Here is a 19,579-nt window from a genome sequence, read left to right as displayed (position 1 = left end):
GTTTTGTGATTTGGTGACCAGCCCTTAGGTTGATTAGCCACAGCAAGTGGCAGACAAATGGGTCCAGGTGTTGATTTATTTATTTTTTTTAGATTCAATCATGATGCATTTTTTTCTGATTTTCAGTTTGTTGTTAAATGTTTTTCTAAATAGTTTCTGATAACCATGATATATATGTCTATGTTGTTTCATAGCTACGGGTCAGTTTAATTACAGAGGAGGTTTGAATATGTGATATCACATTAGCTATTTTTGGCCCTGTCAATCATTGTAAAGCAGCCTACATATCAAAACAAAAGGATGAAAGCAGCAGTGAAATAATGAAAGCAGTGAATAATTAACAACATCAACCTAAACTCCATATTTTTCAAGGGCACTTCACTAAAATATGTCTATAATTGTCTTTGGATACTATTTGAAGACCAGTGTAAGAAATTAAATTAAATTACAATCATTAAGACATTGGTATAGTGATGTAATGACTCTTCCATGTTTTGTAGTTTCTTTAATTGGTGCAGTAAAGTATGTGACATCACCTTTTTCCCAGCTGAGCCTCATCCACCTATTCAGTACTAACAGAATCCTTCTTTTGTTTTCTTTCAGTTTTCTTCTTTGCTTTGTCAGTGACTAATATTTGGGTTACCTTGTGCATGCAAACATGTCATAATGCTGATTTGACTCCCAGACAAATTCATATATTTTGTTTGTTTCTTTCTTTGTGTGTGTGTGTGTGTGTGTGTGTGTGTGTGTGTGTGTTTCTTTGTCAGCTGAAAAACTCCCTGAAGAATGATCTGTGTCTGGATCAGGGACCCGACAATGACAACGTCCCCATCCTGTATCTCTGTCACGGGATGACACCTCAGGTTAGAGCCCTCTCTCTCTCTCTCTCTCTGCGTCCTGCAGCGTGTAGTGTATATCCAGATTTAATATATCACCTCCAGAGAAAGAAGAAAAATAACTCAGCTTTCCTCTGCTTTCAGATTGGATCAAACTCAGTAACTCATAAAGCAGGGTCTGGTTTTCTACTTTACCCTTTACAGAAATAGTCCTCACTGGTTTTAAATACGTGTCTGCATTTTTCATACACCTCCATTTAGAAGTAGCATGTCCCAAATGAATCCAGCTACATTATTGACGAAACACAAAGTTGGATTGTAACTGAACATTTGTTTCTGTCTCCGGCTTTCTTCAGCTTGATGTTAAAAGATTTACTTACTTATCACAAAAAAAAACATTGTCTTATTACATGTTTTCTGTCAGCCAATATCTTTAAAACCGTATATTTGCACTACTTGTTCAGGATATATCTCAGCCAAAATAACAGGGAGTGAAGGTGTCTTCAAATGTTAGCGCATCCTGATTATCATTTACTTTCTCCAGCCTTTTCCAACTCCTATCGATTCCCTCTATCCCATTACGTCTGGGCAGATTGTTTTCAGAGATTGTTTAACCTCGCTGCCTTATAGAGTGAGGCTTGATCTCACATTATCCCTTTAAATTCAAGTCAGTCTGTTGGACGTTTCACACTCATTGTGTCTGTATTGATATTTATACCAAAACTAACTGATATGTATAGTCACTTACACTAATTCCTTATAAAACCCACTCAAGCCAACTTCAAATGCTCATTCTGAGACCTAGATAACTTTAAAACTCGCTAATTATAAATCTGTTATATGCTATAAGTCTCTCGTAAATCCAGGCATGTCAAACAAAGGATTGGAGTATCACCAGCGTTCCTAATGAGATTAGGAATCTCCTCTGCAAGACAAATCCAGTCTGCTCTATTTTCATGTTTCAGTGTTACATCATCCCATGGAATTAGAGCCTGGATTGCCTCTATAATGACACATGTAGAGAGACTGTTGCAGATGTTTGCTGTAGTCAGTCAAACTGTGCCTTTGCAATACTCATCTGATTTGATTTGGGGGAGCAATTGTGTGCACAGGCACACATGAAAGGAAGGGTATTATAAAACTCACAATCCAACATGTATCTGACTTTGCAAGAGCGTGTTGTCAGCAAACATGCAGCGCTTCTGCTCGAGCACTAATACAAAATACTGACTTAAGCATAGCAACAATAGAAAACCGCAGCCATGTATGCCCTGGCAGTCTGTGCTGCTCCAGAAATGAGCAAAAAAAAAAATTAAATCACACTAGTCAGACTGTGTAACGTCTGGTGTGAAAGAAGCAGGATGCTGTTTGGGCGTTATCAGAGAAATAAGATTAGAGTAAGAGGATAAGAGTAGTATGACAAGCAGCAGAATATGCAAATATGGATATGATTTTTTTTTTTTAATAAAAGAAAATATCCTAGGTTGCTTTGACAGCTAAAGGGAGTGTTGAGTCAAAACAATTTCTACCCCCATCGTACTTATGACATGTATAGACTGCTGCAGTTAGAGTTCTTGTTAAACTGTCTGCTCTTTTATCCAATTTTACTCTGATATGAATCTCTCTCCCACCTTGTTGTGCCTTGACATCGTTTGGATTTTGCAAACTAATTAATGTGTCCTCCCTTATATTTAGTTTTTTAATTTGTTTGTTTTAAGCTGCTCATAGTGGAAGAAGTACTGACATCCTTTAATTAAAGTAAGATTACCAGAAAGCAATGTAAAAATCCCCAAATTGAAGTAAAGTACCTCATTCAAATTCAAAACATACTGCACATTATCATCAAAATGTATATGATATATCAAAAGTAAAAGTGCTACGTGTCAGTCAGGGCACCTCTGACTGATGAATTATTATATATGATATAATTAGATTGTTAATACTGATACATATGTGGGCACATAGTATGTTACTGTTGTAGCTAGGTCCAGGTGGTGTTCATTTGAACCATTATACACAGTATATACAGTTAAGCAAACCTGGGCGTTAGGCCCAAATAAAACTGAGAGATAGTGAGATGATTAATGGAGTTGAAAAGAAGAAAACACAACACAATTTTGTATTCATTGTTTTGAACTTTTCTCTAACCTTTGTGTTTTTTTTGTGAACTATCTGATAATTATATCTCTTTGAGGTCTCAAACAGGTATGCTACCACTCTTTTTGAATAGAGAATGTTTCTCCTGCTTTATTCCTTCAAGTGATTTTCAGCTTTCGTCTTTTAGAAGCAGTTGGAAAGGTTTCCATCACAGAGGGCACAACTATTTGTGTTTTCTCCCCATTCCTGAATTAATAATGAGATTTTTTTCTGTGCATTGCCTTGTCTTAGCTTGTCCTCCTTTCAGTCAGGACAGCTGAATAAATATGCATATTTAGTGTATGTAAATCAGCCGTATAGGTGCCTCTTTAATACCCAAAGACAACCCAAGAGCAAGCCTCATTTGCTGCATAGTTTATTACCTCTATGGTTATATACAGCTCTGGAAGGGCCATTATCTAAATGTCAGCCTCAGCAGTGTGAATCTACAGTACAGCACCACACAGGCTTCTCATAGCAGGATGTGCTGTTTCTTGCAGAATGTGTACTACACTAGTACTCAGCGGCTTCAAGTCGGGCTCCTGAGTCCCACCGTTGACGATGATGACAACAAGTGCCTGGTGGATGTGAATAGCAGACCGCGCCTCATCGAGTGCAGCTACGCTGCAGCCAAACGCATGAAGCTTCACTGGCTCTTCACTCAGGTGACAAGCAATGACTCAGCCCCAACACAAATGAGCAAAAAAAAAAACAAAGTTAGCATTCATTCTTCTCTTTATATTCAGCCTCAAGTGAAGGTTATGTGTTGAATGTGATGATGATGTGGAGGGAGCTTTTAAACACACATATAGTCTGATTTATCTGTTTGAGTTCTCCTCATTCCTGAAGCTCATTTAGACATGAAGAGTCATTGAAACTTAATAACTGTCCTTCTACATTAGCCGCTCTGCGATTGCAAGCTGTGTTTTAACAGAACAAGCAGCCGCCTCGCAAAATGCCCCATGACAGCGAGTGAATTGGATTTACTGCACGCTTTGATTTGGGTTCAAAAGACCTCATATTGTTGTTTGCAATGTCAGTGCAGCTTTAATTATAGATGTTGTTCCTCTTTTAGCCAAACATGTATCAAATCCCAAATGTGCTTCATGTTAGACACTTCTTATAATAAGTACACAAGTATCCTTTTGACTGTGGCACTGCTGCTGCAGGTGTGTCTGCTTGGTGCAGAGAAATGGATTTATCCACTTGAATTCATGCATTACATACAGTATGCTCACCCACTAAGTGGTAATTTTTGTTAAATTCAGTCAGTAGTATGGGGACGTATCAGCACGGCTGGAGTGTGTCATGTCCCTGAAATGTGGCATCAATGATTAATACAGTTTTGACTGCACATGTGCCAAGTGTCAAGCTCAAACAGAAATAGATTGCCTTTATGCAGCCATAGCAACTTCAGGGAACGGAGCAGTGTACAAATTAGAGAGATTTCTATCTTAATTCAAAAGTTCTGTACAAAACCTGATTAACTGGAGATATTCTTCATATGCAAAATTAGGTCCATCATCAACTGTAAAGACTTCCAGGACTTTGATAAGCCTTGTTTTATGTTTGCATGTGATGATGAGTCATATGTTGGCAGGTGCTGATTTTTCTGATAAGAAAGCAAACACACGTTCAGTGGGTGGCACTGTATGGTTTTGTGGTATGTGTGGGTGATATCTTTGTATTTTTTGATGGAACAAATACCTATTGTTCTATTGTTCTGTGTGTAGTACACATTTAATGTAAACTCTAACAAACCATAACATCCTAAATCAAATAACAACCTTCCCACATGCAGTATGCTCACAAATACATTCATTAGCCAACTCCCAGAGGGCTGTTTTAACAAGCAGCACCAAGATAGGTTGTATAGATAACTCGGCTGAGTTAAACCCAGAGCAGCTTCTTTTATCAGTTTATGTTCCAGGTTTTCAGGGACTCAGGGTTTTACTCTGGCCTCGTTCCAGGTTTCTGAGCCACCGCCCACATCTTAGATTTGTTCTGCGATCTTGTGTTGCGCTAATGGACTGCTTTTTCTTCTGGTTTGAGAAACAATCAGCCAATTAGGGTTTTTATAGGCAGGATTAAGAATAGTACCAGAAGAGCAAGAAATAAAATAGCTTCATCTACAGAGTGAAATAAAACTGTACAGGTTGTGCTAAGTCGACTTACAAAAATAACAATAAGATATAATAATAAGATTTTTTTTTTGGCCTTTTATTTGAGAGCGACAGCTTGTAGAGTGACAGGAAATGTGGGGAGAGAGAGATGGGAAATGACATGTGGGAAAGAGCCACAGGTCAGATTTGAACGCTGGGCCACTGTGGCAAGGACTGAGCCTTCGTACATGGGGCGGATGCTCCGACTGAGCTAAACGACACCCCTTACCAAAGCTTCTTTGGCGGCCGCACAGATATGTCATTTTGTTATAATGTTAATGTCCATGGATTTTGTCACTCCTTTTATTGTTCTTATTAAATTTTAGAACTGCACTTCCCATATTGCTTTGGGTGGTGTAAAATGGAAGTACATTGTTGGCAAATTATCTTGTTAGAATTTCATACTGAAGAAAAATTTAAGATGTGATCCTTCTAAGGCAAGTTATAGCATAAACCTTCTAGGAATTTTAAGCAGATGTACAGAGGTTTTTACTCCAGCAAGTGCAAGTCACACTTAACCTAAAAATATGTGTGTTGTGTCAGCATTTAGACGCAAATTGTGGAAAACCAATACCAAGTGTCTCTAAAGTATTTTAACATTCTCCTTGAACGCTTAGTCACAATCTCTGCTGCTGACCGTGCTGATAGGGAGAACAAACTACAGATCTGGAAAGAATGCATGCACCTGTACCCTTCACAGGAGTCATCACCCTCTCTTTCTACCTGCTTTACTGTTACTCTTTGGCTGCTACTATCAAAAAAGTTTAAAAGCACAAAAAATAATCTTTAGAAAAATAAAATAAAACAGACATATGCTACGGTGGGTCAGTCAACACATTATCAACCATCAATGAAAGAGCATCTTGCCCAGGCAAACTTTAAAGCATTATTTATTCCTAAATGTTAAATGTTTTACCTGAAAGCTAAAATCAAATATTTTACATCAATGACGTGTCTGAATAGGGCGTAAACAGGTGCTTTGACACACATCTATTTGTGCACTTTGGCACACTCAGACAATCTGATCCAGCCTTGGAAAATAAGGTAGTGAAGCTTGCGTCTGCATCAAAACGTTTCTCAACAATTTCTGAAAGAGTCTGCGACTTTTTCATATTTTCGTTTCCCAGTCGATTTACATAATGATTGAGCTTCAAGGCTGACCTTGCAAACAGCAGGTTGACAAAAGAAAATCCAACTTGTTTTCGAAGCTTCCAGCAACAACTCTTGTAGGGTTGCTCAGTTATCGTGAAAATGGTTAAGATGTTATCACATCATAGAATATATTCATTTTATAATCTCTGCAGTCCACTTGATCACAACTCTGCTGAAAAAATAGCATACCCAGAGTGGGAGATTCAATAAATACAGGATCTGAAATTAATCTGGCTTTATGTAGCTGATGCATTTAGGTGAATAAATGCCTTGATTGCCCCATTCACTGCTTTTATGGGCTGGCTCAGGACACCACTAAATAACCACCCATAAATGCCCACTTTCAGTAGTTATTACCAATCTGTTATCTATAAAAAAAATGTCTCTTGGACCGCACAAACCAGGCTAACCTCTTGTAAAAATACGGAAAGACTAATTTAGCTCACAGTCTGTCCAACCTGTCCAACCTTTTCCCACATCCCTCTGCATTCCTCTCATGGTACTGGAAAGAGCTCTCTCCTCACAGCTCTCTACACACTGTATTGACTGTTGAAGGCCTCCTCTACAGTCACTTGCCCTTGGTTAGCCATGACAGTGTAATGAGAAAATCCTGCCTGGTTTCATCAGGACATGCTGGAATATTTTTTGCAGAGCTGATGTGCTCACTCTGTTCAGACTCAGCTGTCATATAGAGGTGTGTGAATTGTTGGACCTTTTTTTTTTGTACCAAAGATTTTGCTCTTCTTCCGGGCTTCAGCCTTATCCACAAATACACCAAATAATTGAATGAATATCTTTTGTATTTATTGATTCCAACCATATTGTGGTTCTGGTACGTGGTGTGAGGTTTCTATGCCCCTCATGCATTTGTTTCTCATACGCCAGAAGCTTGTGTCCGTTTTGTTTTTGTGTGTCTCGTTTTCCTCTTTCAAGCCTTTTTCATCTCGTCTATTCTCTTCAAACCTTGGCCAGGCTAGGGAGAAAACTAATGACTACTCTGGCAATTGTATTGTTGTTTTTGCCTTGAAACTATGTTGATGCTATCTGTTGGGTCCAATGAGGGTGGTAGTGTGAATCAGCCAAAATGCCAACAGCACAGGGTGCTTCAGAGGTTTGCATCCGTATCCATTCAGAGCAGTGTGGGTTTAAAGGAGACAAGTTATATTGTGCGCACAAATTGTTCTTCTGGAGCCCGGCACAATTTTAACCAGCCTGTTTTTTGTTTTTTTTATCTTTTCAGGGAGGATCCATTCAGAACAAAAAATCAAAGAGATGCCTGGAGCTTGTACCAAGCAGTGACAATGAGTTTGGCTACCAACTGGCTCTGCAGAAATGCACTGGACAGAAATGGTTCATCACAAACGTGCTGTTTAGCAGCTCCTTATGATCGATTGCTAAAAGGAACGTTGCAGTGAATAGCACACCAGACTGGATGGAGTTGTTTCTTTTGTGTGAGAGAGAAAGAGAGAGAGAGAGAATAAGAAGCAGCAGTCCGACAGACAAACGGTGCATGGTTGAACATCATTTTGAGCACCTTGATGTCCTCTGATGAGCAGTTGACATCACATCGTAAATGTTAAACATTTTATTTTGCCTACAGGATCAGCCATAGTTGGCGAATATTTTGCAGATTTGACAAGGGTAGTATTATAGTATATTTTGTGGTAAATACAGTACAGTCAGAGTTTCGTTGACTTGAAAGATGTAATGGGTCCAATATGTTTTTGTACTGTTCATAATTGCTACTGTGTAGCAAGCTTTCTCAACATGTCCCTGCTGTAATTATTTTCATTTAGTGTCTCAGGTTTGTAGGTTTATTACGGTATGTGATTCAGCTGTACAGTTGTGGGAAAATGTTGGAATAAATCTGAAAATGATAGATTATTTTCTATGTGTTAATATTTCAAATATTTGTAATGTAACAGTACAATAACAAATGTAAACTACTGAGTGCAAGTGCCTTTTTTCTTTTGTTGATAAAGGCACAATCAGTTATTCAAATCTTATCAGAAAGGGTTGCCCCATCATTGACATTAAAAGGACTGGAATCTGATATCATTCGTAAATAAATGTTTATTTGTCAAGAAATATTTGATGTGTTACAGTGGCCCTGAGAGTTCACTGCACTGCAGCTACATGAAACACATGAAAGCAGACAACATATAACAAAATCCAGTTTTATAACATAAATGTAACAGAAAAAACACACATTGCAAAGTCAGAGAACACAACAAAATTCAGAAAACACAAGCACCCACAGAAATGCTGCAAACTGCAATGTGTTGAGCTCTCGGAGTCACCATAGATATGGCCTTTTTTTTAACAATACAGACTCATGTATATGCACACACAGCATTTAAAAAATACAGAGTCATGGAAGTGTTACCGTCAGTTTGTGATGACAAATGCAGGGCCAGAAGCTGAGAAACGGGGCTGCTTTCTGCTCTGACTGCTGACTGCACCTGGGGAGGCACAGCCTGTTTTCAACACGCCAGTCCTCATTACCTTCCACATTCAAGCAGAGCTCTGCAAACCATGGTATTAAATATACATGGAAACCCACTTTCATCAAAAGGATTTTCCTCAATAACGCGTCTTAATATATGCAATAAGAGCGCCTCTGCATGCTGAAACTTTTGAATGAAAGTCAACAAAACCGACTCCCCATGCACATTACTTACATCCTCTTTTAGATGACCTCTTGTCCTGATTCCCTGCTGCTGCTGCTGCACTTTCTAAACATCCAGCTTACTACTTCCAGTTTAAAAATGACTGTCTGTGTACATGTGCCTAATATTCCATCACCATCATCATCATACATTTATCAGCCTTGTTGACTGACTTTGTTGTTGACATAAAATGGCGTGAAGGGAGGGGATTTAGGTTGGCACAAAGCACTGAAAAAAAAAACACTGAATCAAATTCCTGGTAAATCTGGACTGAAAAAAAACACATTCAAAGTGTCCCATAGTGCTGTGGAGCCATTTCTCTCTGAGCATGAGTCACATACAATATCTCAAAAAGGTGTTGGCCTGATTTTGATGAAGACGGGGTGATAATATGTCTCTCTTTCCTTTAAAATCTAGCTTTCGCAAAATTACAGTGATTGCCTTTCTATTAAACACTGGCATTTAGTAGGTACTGTACATACTGTACTCCTGCCTTTCTGGAGCCACTGTCATGGAAATTGTATTCATATGAGGAGACAGGATTCTTTATTGAGAATCCTTCTTCAGTTTAAACTGTCCAGAAAAATACTGATCTGATTTTGCCTTGAAACAGAAATGTGTAGTTGCTACATGAACCAAAATTGAGTGTATATTATTTGCAGGAAACATAAAGGTTGTTGTTTAGTAAAAGAATCCCTCCCTGACTCAAATTGTGTCCAAGAAAAACTACTTCTGGATTACCAACAGTTTTCTGTCCTTAAGTTGTTTTAATTATTTAGTGCCGAGGGCTCCATCTGTGGGAACATGCTGTTTGGCTATAATGTAGAAAAACTGTAGCTCAAGTAAAAGCTTTAGATTATATATAAACTACAGTGTAATTATCTAGGACATTTGGGCTATCAGTAAAATACTTAATGCAATAAAAAGTAAGTAAGTACAAGGGATAATGACAGGAGACAGGAGGGACATGTCATCATGTGTTTTTTTAAATTACTAAACATCTATTTAATAATTAATATTGTTACTGGAGAAGACAGGGGAAATGGCTAAAACAGAGAAACAGTGCAATGAAATAGGTGTGGTGTGATATATTTTTTAATTATGGCACTCATCTGACGATCAAAACTAAATCTACAGCCACATCATGTCATTTGACTTTTAATGACAAAGCTAAAAGGACACCGTAGTTAAACCTTTTGTCCTCTTTTAGTGTGCACTCTGTGATTACTTTACTGGCTAATTAAAAAAGTTAAATATTTATCACTTTTGTAATTAACTTCAAAGTCCCTCCTACATGTCACCTCCTTATAAGCTGTACTGCAACAGAAGTGTTTTATTGGTACTCTTTAGTCCAGTTAGTAAGCTTTTTAGGTAATACTTTGACATTTTGGAAAAAATTATATGGTTTCCTCTGGACGAGAGTGAGATGAGGAGATTGATACTGAATTTAATCTGTTATTATGGAGCAATAAGTCGGTTAGCTTAGCTTAGCACAATTACTGGAAGCAAGGCCAAAGAGCTGCCGGGCCGTGTCCAAAAATAACAAAATACATCTTCCAGCAACTATAAAACTCACTAATTAATACACTATGTTTTGTTTGTTTAATCTGTACTCATAATGAAGTGGGGTTTTTTGGCTCGAGGTATTTTCATTCAAATGTCAGATTTAGATAGATATTCTTATCTAACTCAACAAAAAAACTAAATAAGCATATTTTCCAAAATATCAAACTATCCCTTCTAAGTCACCCCCCGCCTCTCTCTCTTCCTGTATTTCCGAAGCTCTCTCTACCTCTATAATTCATCTTTCTGGCTCTTGTGGGAAACGGCTCTGAGAGGCAACCCATCATGTCTTGTCATTATTTTCTGCCCCCGACATGGAGACATAAAACATTGAGGAATATATTCCTGGCAGAACTCATGGTGTGATCAGGGGAATCAGCTGAGTGTTGAGTACCATATGGCAAAAGGAAGCAGCTTGTCAGAAGTGAGAATATCTGAACGCTCCTTAGGATCTAGAGATGACGTTTTCTCTCTTCTCTCTCCTGCAGGTGAGCCACAGGTAGCTGAAGGGAGGCTGTCAGTACCGCAGGGCAAGTGAGCCAATACACAAACACAGAACCAGAAAGTGGGAATAATCTAAGCACTTACTCATTTGAAGATAAACATAAACGCTGCCAAAGATAAAATGACTCTTCATTTATAACCTGCAGCAAGCCAACAGTGTTAGAGGGAATGTTTAAGCAGAAAAACAGATCCACCAGAACAATGCACGTGGGTGTGAAATTTGTGTTCACTACGCAGCCAAAATGTTTCACGTGGATAAATGTCACTGTTAATTGTTTTCTGTGTTGTAACCATGTGTTGTAACCATGTTGCCATAGCTACAACTCCTAAACTGTATATTCTCAGATATCCCCAGGCATCAGACCATAGGTGAGCCGATTAACAAAAAAAGCTGACAGGATATAATTGCCCCTCAGAGGCAAATGTGACTTTAATCTTTGCCCTTTTTATGTTGCGCTTGAACACTTCGACCTATGCAAATGAACCACCTAACAAAAAATATTTGTTTTTGTGCATATCTTTCTGCGCTGTGTGTGAAATAAAAAAAGCAAGATGGTGAATAAGGGACTCGCTACAGTGGAAAATTAAGTTCTCCACATGGGGACAAATGAAGTGGAGGCTTGAAGTCATAATTAAATAGCTGAAAGCAAGCGGCAAATCATCTCTAACCAGCCAGGCCTCTGCTATGTTCCAGTACAGGAAATGTTAATCATAAATTGGCCACTCTTATTGATAATAAAGTTGTGAATACATTCACAGAACTTGTCACAAAATTGATAAAATTTCATATATAATCAGTTAAAATAAAATTATATATAGTCATGTTTCTGGCCACCATGTTGTGCTTTTAGCTATGTTTTGGTCTCCACCAGTTTCTGATTCAAATATCTGGCTCTTTAGCAGCTAAATGAGAGGCATGGCAGTGAACCAAAAAGTTGCGGGCTAGAAAATCAAACGAAGAGCTGATAGACGCTGAAATGCAGAGCTTAGGGTGAGTGCAAGGTCAGGTGATAATCCTCTGTGGGTTCACACATTTCACATATGGATTATGTAATGGATTGTCAATATTGATCAGTGTATCTTTAAAACCTGTAGTTGCATCAATTTGTTGGGCATGCTATTTGTCTTTTTCCCAGTTTTATACTGCAGGTCATTAATATTCACTTTGTTTTCAGCAGTAGAAACAACGAGCTTGAATATTACACATTTCAGCTCTCTGTATCTGCAAGTCAACTGAATCAACACAGATTTTTAAAACGCTATAAGGCTCATTGCCTCTGTAGCTGGGGTCTCACTTTACTTGTACTATTATATTCAATAAATGTTAACAAGTGAGAGGATGTAAGCATTGTGACATTTTATCAATTACAATTTAACTGGCCTTTGACAATGATGGATGAGGTTCCATGAGGAAGCCTATGAATCAGATTAAACAGTGAAAATGGGTATTGACTGTATTATCTGCAGTCTATTTGCTTTTAGCCTTTAGTAACCTCTCAAAGAGGTTAAATCTGTGGAAAGTCTTTGTTAGTATTATTCCTCTTTTGACGCAGACATTGACTGCTATTGAATAAATTACTGATCAAATAAATTCAATCAAAAATAAAAGCTGAATTAAATGACATAACCTCTGCTGCAATGCACTGTTTGTATCCTTCAAACTTAAGGACAGAATGAAACTGTAATTCATGATTGGATGTCCTCTATGAACTTATTCTAGAAATACCTAGAGATTATTTATTCATTTATAATTTGTTACTAAATACAGCACCTAATACATGATCGCTCCCATTTTGACTCTGAACATGTTTAAATGAATAAGCTTCTCGACTACACGAACGTTATCTGCCAAAGTTGGAGCTGGTTATTTTACAGAGGAGATTTCTGTATTTGTTTTCTCTGTGTTTACTACTTCTGTGCACCAATCAAGATTTAGCAACACCTGAATCAATACATGATGACTGCTGTGAGGTTGTTTGCTCATTTTGACAAGCCGCCGCTCAAACTGAAACACAGTAGCCTACTGAAATAGATCAGTTGGGTGTTTGACTGAAAGCTTTTAACAAATGATGAATTTTTAAGATTTAAAACCAAATTTTCAAGGGTGTTTAAAGGAAGAGTGTGACATTTGGGAGAAACACTCTTATTTACTTTCTTTCCAAGACTTAGATACAAAAGATTAATCTTCTTGCTGTCATTATAAACCATAAACCTCCTCTTTGGCCTACCTTGTTTCCTCTTGCCTGGCAGCTCTATCTTCAGTATACCAATCATTCTTAATCTTGTCCATCCTCGTCACTCACACCTTAGCATCACAACCTCCAAACAATAGAACATGGCTGATCTTACTACTATCATGTAAACCTTCCCTTTGAATCTTGCCAGTACTCATTTATCACAGATCAACACTCTTCTACACCCACTCCACCCTACTCATCTCATCTCTTATCACCCTGTTAGTTAAAATGTTGACCCCAAGTATTTAACATCATCCACTGTTGACACATATACTCCCCGTACCCTCACTATTTCGTTGTCCTCCCTCTCATTCACCCATTTTCCATTTTGCTCTTCCTGACTTTCATTTCATTTCTCTCTAGTGCATAGCTCCACCTCTCCAGGGTCTCCTCAACTTGCTCCCTATTCTCTCCACAGTTCAACATGAAAGGCCTCAGAGGCGATCTTTGAGGTACTCCCACCTCCACCTCTGCTCACCTCACCGCCGTTACGCTGCCCTCATACATATCCTTCACCACTCTTACACACTTCAATGTGCTACTCACCACTTCTTCATACACCAGCTGCCTTGGCACCCAGTCATATGCTTTCTCTGAATCCTCGAAGATAAAATGCAACTCCTTTTGACCTTCATCTCCATTAACATTCTCAAAGCAAATGTTGCGTTTGTAGTGCTTTACCTGGCATGAAACCACTGCTGCCCGCTAATCATCTCCTCTTAACTTAACTTAGTCTTTCCCATAACTCCATGCTGTGGCGGATCAGCTTTATCCCTCTGGAGTTATTACAGCTCTGCACATCACCCTTATTCTTGAAAATCGTTACCAGTACCTGTCTTCTTCACTTCTCAGACATCCTCTCACTTTCCAAGATCCTGTTAAACAATCTAGTTAAAAAACTCCACTGCCATCTCTCCTAAACATCACCATGCCTCCACAGGGAAGCCTTTAAAATCGCTCTCATATCTGTACAGTAAATATGGCTCTGTCCAAAGGTAAGAATTCATCTAGTACCTCTAAGCTTATGCTAATCTAAGCTAACTGGGTGCTGGTGGTAGCTTCTTATTTACCATACAGATAAAATTGTGGTTTTAATCTTTTCATCTAAGTCTCTGCAAGAAAGCAAATAAGAGCCATCCATTTTCTACAGTCATTTATCCTTTGCAGGGTCATGGAAGGCTGGAGCCGATCCCAGCTGACATTGGGCGAGAGGCGTGGTACACACTGTACAGGTCACCAATTCATCACAGGGCTGACACATAGATAGAAACAACCATTCACACTCACATTTACACCTGCGGGCAATTTTAGAGTCACAAATTAACTTACTGACCTGTGTGTCTTTAGACACACGTGGAGAACATGCAGAAAGCCGACTGGACTCCAAAGCCTTCTTCAGATAGACAAGTACTAATCACTGCACCACTTTGCTGCCCTGACATTATTCGACTTCCTATAATTTTCTGTAGTTACATTTTTTCTTCTTTAATTTTTATTCCATTTTTAGCTGTACTTGTGAGCTACACTTGCCTGATATCAGACAGAATTGTCAGAGGAGTGAGTGGATTTAAAGGCCTGAACCCAGCCAACAGTTATACTATCTATCTATGAATAAACTGCTAAAGTTTGCAAGTAAGTTAATCAGTGCAATGCCAGGAAATTTATTCTGAAGATAGGTGACGGGCCTGCTTGTCCAATTATACAGGAGCAAGGAGAGTCTGGAACAGCATGGGTTAATCAAAATGTAATCACACCTCAGTGGGTGATTCAATCTGTGCTTGTCACACAGTACATTAGGTTAGAGCAGACACATATTTATGGTTCATTTTGCTGTGACAACAATAGTCTGCCTCCTGACTGCTCACTGACAATACCCACCCTTGACACCAATGACCTGAGAAATTTAGGCAGCCACTTTCATCTAAACGAGAAGAATGAACCCATGAACTCACATCGTAGACACACTCCAACAATGCCTAATCACTACAGTCTGGATTTAGACTCTGTCCCTCCGCTCCGGCAGCACTGTTGAGAAAGACATCTTGTGAGCATTGGAGCAAAACTCTATTTCTATTCTTGTCTCCTGCACGCAGAGCTGCATTTGATTCAAGATCTTCCCGAACAGACGAATTGATCATGAAGGCTTCCACAGCTAAAGATTTTCCTCGTTTTGTTCTTCCACTGGATTTATGTCTCGCTGAAAGGTTTTATGTTTGCCTAAACACAAAGAGCTCTGCGCAGCATAGGTAACTAAGATTTGTGGTTTAATCCACATCACACACGTCAGAGTTGACACATCATCGGTTTTTTGAATCACCTTCAAGCGTCTGCTGTTTTGAAATTCAACACCTGAATGAAGATAAGATTGAGGACATGACTCCTTATCTGCACCTGTCTACCACTATCTGTCAATCAATCTTTCACTCTCTGTGTTTATCTGTCAGTAACTAAGTATATTTACTGAAGTACTGTAATTATGTACATATTTGAGGTATTTGAGTATCTGATGCTATTTTACACTCCATTACATTTTAAAGGTAAATATTGTACTTTATTCCACTACATGTATACAGCAGTCACTCTTACTAGATTTTTTTTAGATTATTATTTTACATTTTTTTTAAAAAGAGTAGAGCACTTAGTGCTAGAGCATGCACCCCATTTACCAAGGCTAAGCCAGAGTTCAATTCCAACAGGCCTTTGCTGTGTCATCACTTTCCTGTTTATCTGCAGCAGTGCTATCGAATAAATAAATAAATAAATAAATAAATAAATAAATAAAATCATTACTTAAACACACACACACACACACACACACACACACACACACACACACATCATAACACATCATAAGCTTATGAAAGAAGGCAATGCTTTGGTAAAGATTAAAACAGTGGGAGGCTGGAGCAGATCCCAGCTGACATTGGGTGAGAGGCGTTTTACAACCAGGACTGGCTGCCAGTTCATTACAAGGATGACACAAAGACAGTTCAAGATACTGAATGTTTTGCAGAACATCCAATATTTCACACATTAAAACAAGGCAATGTAAAAACTGATATAAGCACAGCTATTTTAGTTTTTTCCTTCCCTGTTAATCTTCCCATGACCCCACAGATTTATTGTAACCCCTTTAGATGGAGATGGAGCCCTAAACTCTAGGTTGGGAATCAGTGCACTATATTAGCTAGTTGTATATTGTGTAGTTAACCAGTTTGACCAGCTACAACAGTAGAATACTGCTTACACAATGCTGCAGTAACAACAATTTCAATTACTTCATCAAGCAGAGCATCAACCATAAATGCCAAACATGATCAGATTCCAGCTTCTTAAATGAGAGGATCTGCTGCTTTTCTCTGTTTTATATCATAAATTAAACATCTATGTCGCACAGCTCAAATAGAGAATTATACTGTATTTGACGTGAAGCATTAGGTAGGTTGGAGGTCATTTTTAGGATTTTTTTTATGTTATTATGTAACATGCATGTTTGATGTGCAAATTTCTGATCAAACGTGCTGACCTATGCAAAATTAATCATTTCTAGCAAACAGAATGTGTCAAGCAGATGGAGAGTAATGATCTAACGTTAGAAGAGAAGCTCATTTCTATGACCACCTGCTTCTGAACTTATCAAGGGTACACACAACACAATAAGATATCCTCCGTATATTGCAGGGGAAAATCCATCTACAGCCTATCTCTGAATGTCTTTACAGAACCCAATTAGATGAGCCTCAGAAAACAGATTGTTTGCCATATTGAAACTTAGAAATACGCTTCTATCTTAGAGTATAGTAATATTTATCTTTATGAGCCTCCCTTTACTTCGCTCTACGATGTAATCACAAAACAACAACCCCTGACCAGTTGGATAATACCGACTTTAAAACAAAAAATCAATTTTGTGTTCCACAATTTCACTGACGAAACAGAGGTTACATTTGTTTTGAAAGATGGGAGAAGATTGCTCTTACATTGGTAAAATAATGCATCACCACTGAGAACAGCAGATGTGCTGTGATCCACATAGAATTAGTCGGGAAAAGAGAAGTTCAATATTTTGTCGAAATATGCAACTAGTCAACTGGTTCCCTAGCAACAACTCAGAGGCAGGTAATAACCCAGCACGTAGGCCAAATGCTAAGCTAAGCTAATCAACTGCGAGCTGTCACTCCTGTCGGACAGACAGGAGAGTTATATCAATTTTCCCATTTCTCAGTGTCTATCTATGTGCATCCTTTTAAAAGGTAAATCGATGTTGTCTTTGCGATGGACACAACAGCCACTTGGGAATCAGCAAGCAGCTAATTTGTGAGCATAAGTCAATGACTGTAACACATGAGGATCCATCAGCTAAACTCTGTGGAGCGCAGAGGAGGTGAGAGCACGACAGTTTCTCAGTGGGGGGAAAAGGTTAGGTCAGATTGGTCGATGTTTTCGTGCAGCTGAGCTAAGGTTTGTGCTAATTGGAAAGTGAATGGAGATATGTCAGGAGCGTGTTTGCCAGCACTTTACTGTAGCATGTAGGCTAATGCACAGCCACATGGTTCAGACAGACATCAGACTTTGCCAACAGGTTAGATCAGATGTGATGCAATATTTTTAAAATGATGAATCTGTTTTTCATTTCTTATGAACTTTAGTCAGCGACTGCCACCGCATCACGTTTACATGTGCAGTTTATCGTTACAGCACAAATTCATGAGTAAATGAGACTTAACTGTGACCTTGGTAAATGTTAAGCATCTCTGTTTCATTATCAGTAGCCTTCATTATAATTCCTTTTCTGAAGTTGCTGATCTCACACAAATCCACCATTGAAATGTGCCTTCATTCACAGAGGATAGTCCCGCATGCTAATTGTGTAATTAGCTGCTGCTTTTGTGAAGCAGATGTTACATAATTGCAAAGAGCAGCCAAAATTTGAACAGGAAGCTTCCATGTACCCAAATCCATTGTGTAACCTTTCTACCATAAAATAACAGATCTGAAATCAGTTTGATGCTACAGGGTACGATTACTCACAGCAGCTAAGTAGCGCTTTACAGCACAAAGTCAGGCATCACTAACTAAATTACTGATTTTGATAAAAATTGGACATTGAACAATTCCCCAATGACATCCTCCGGCTGCTCCGCCGGCTTCCTGTACAGTAAACTGCTGTGGACTGTAGCTGCTGTTAGCTAACAGCTGCCCACAGCCCCAGGGGAATGTAAGTGTTTGTATCACAGGCGTGTTGGACCAGGAAGACGAGGTTTCAAGGAACAGTGTGTGAGGGAATACTGACAGGGTTTGGCATGTGTGTCATGCCAGAACCGGAGCTGGGCAAGTGGGCAATATAACCAGACTTAGCAGCTTCTAAGAGAACATTGAGGGAGGCCGCTAAGAAGAGAAAAAGACAGTGACCGAGTAAGAACCCGCTGAACAAGAGTAAATCTTGGACTTGCTTTTAGTTCTCATGGGGAGCTTGGTGAAATAAAAGACAGCCAAGCTGGGAATCTTGCTGTTGGAAAAGTCAGTAATATTAGCTGGCTGCTATGTCTTGTGTTATTGCACTTGCTTGATGTTAGGAAAGTTGTTGGTTAGTTTTTGATCCTAAGTAATATAACATAATAAATAACAAATATGCATGCACAGCTGTCCATATTTACCAAAGTGGTAATTCACTTTGAAACTGGGCATATTGCTTGAAGTTTTACCAATGCAATGCAGATTATTATTGATGAATATTGTCTGTGTTCAGGCTGAGTATGGACATCATTAATGACCTCCGTAACTGTGGAGTGAAGCCTATATAGAAGTGCCAAAAACTGCAGTGCCTCAAACACCCACTTGAGGCTGGCAACAGAACAAATAAATCTCCACAAGCCCACAAGTTAAAATGTCCAACTTCACAGCAGAAATAAACATGTTTACAGCCTCGTACAACAAAATGGTTTTGGTCTCCATAGTTAATTTCCCTGTTCACGACAACAGTACTGAGTCTGAATTTTCTTTAACTCACCCGTTCAAATTATATTAAGGCTTAAAGTTATGCATAATGAACAGCATGGCTGACTGGTTTTAAATGCACATACTGAAGAATGTAGGAAAAAATGTAAATACAAAGAAGGAAGGCAGTAAAGAGATCCCAGGTGCAAAAGTAAAGAGTGTGCACAGATTGATCATTACGCAGAAAGCACATTTGGGCACTTTGGATGACTTTCTGGCCTCATTTATAAATAAGGCCAGAGAATCATTTGGGAGAACTCAAAACAGCAAAAGCAAAGCAGAGGACAGTACGCTAACAATCTCTTCTTTAATATGCTTCTCAC

At 38.7% G+C, this 19,579-nt stretch overlaps 1 protein-coding gene and 1 long non-coding RNA gene across 2 annotated transcripts in view; both read left to right on the top strand.

Annotated features, from left to right (window-relative positions):
• galnt18b (UDP-N-acetyl-alpha-D-galactosamine:polypeptide N-acetylgalactosaminyltransferase 18b) overlaps nucleotides 1–8,165 on the top strand; it is a 71,568-nt gene extending 63,403 nt beyond the window's left edge. Inside the window, exons 9-11 of the mRNA XM_010744806.3 lie at nucleotides 768–863; nucleotides 3,473–3,637; nucleotides 7,527–8,165. Of these exons, the coding sequence (XP_010743108.1) occupies nucleotides 768–863; nucleotides 3,473–3,637; nucleotides 7,527–7,673 (408 nt within the window). The 3' untranslated portion in view covers nucleotides 7,674–8,165. The remainder of the gene's footprint in view (nucleotides 1–767; nucleotides 864–3,472; nucleotides 3,638–7,526) is intronic.
• Nucleotides 8,166–17,357: 9,192 nt separating this feature from the next.
• On the top strand, nucleotides 17,358–19,154 carry LOC113746268 (uncharacterized). The gene is made up of 3 exons (XR_003462714.1): nucleotides 17,358–17,378; nucleotides 17,513–17,643; nucleotides 19,009–19,154. It is a non-coding gene; the product is annotated as an uncharacterized LOC113746268 (long non-coding RNA).
• The last annotated feature ends 425 nt before the right edge of the window (nucleotides 19,155–19,579 follow it).

This window comes from Larimichthys crocea, chromosome VIII, assembly GCF_000972845.2.
Source record: "Larimichthys crocea isolate SSNF chromosome VIII, L_crocea_2.0, whole genome shotgun sequence".
NCBI lineage: Eukaryota > Metazoa > Chordata > Actinopteri > Sciaenidae > Larimichthys > Larimichthys crocea.
Note: the sequence above shows the minus strand (reverse complement) of the source record. Positions and strands in the feature narration are given on the sequence as shown.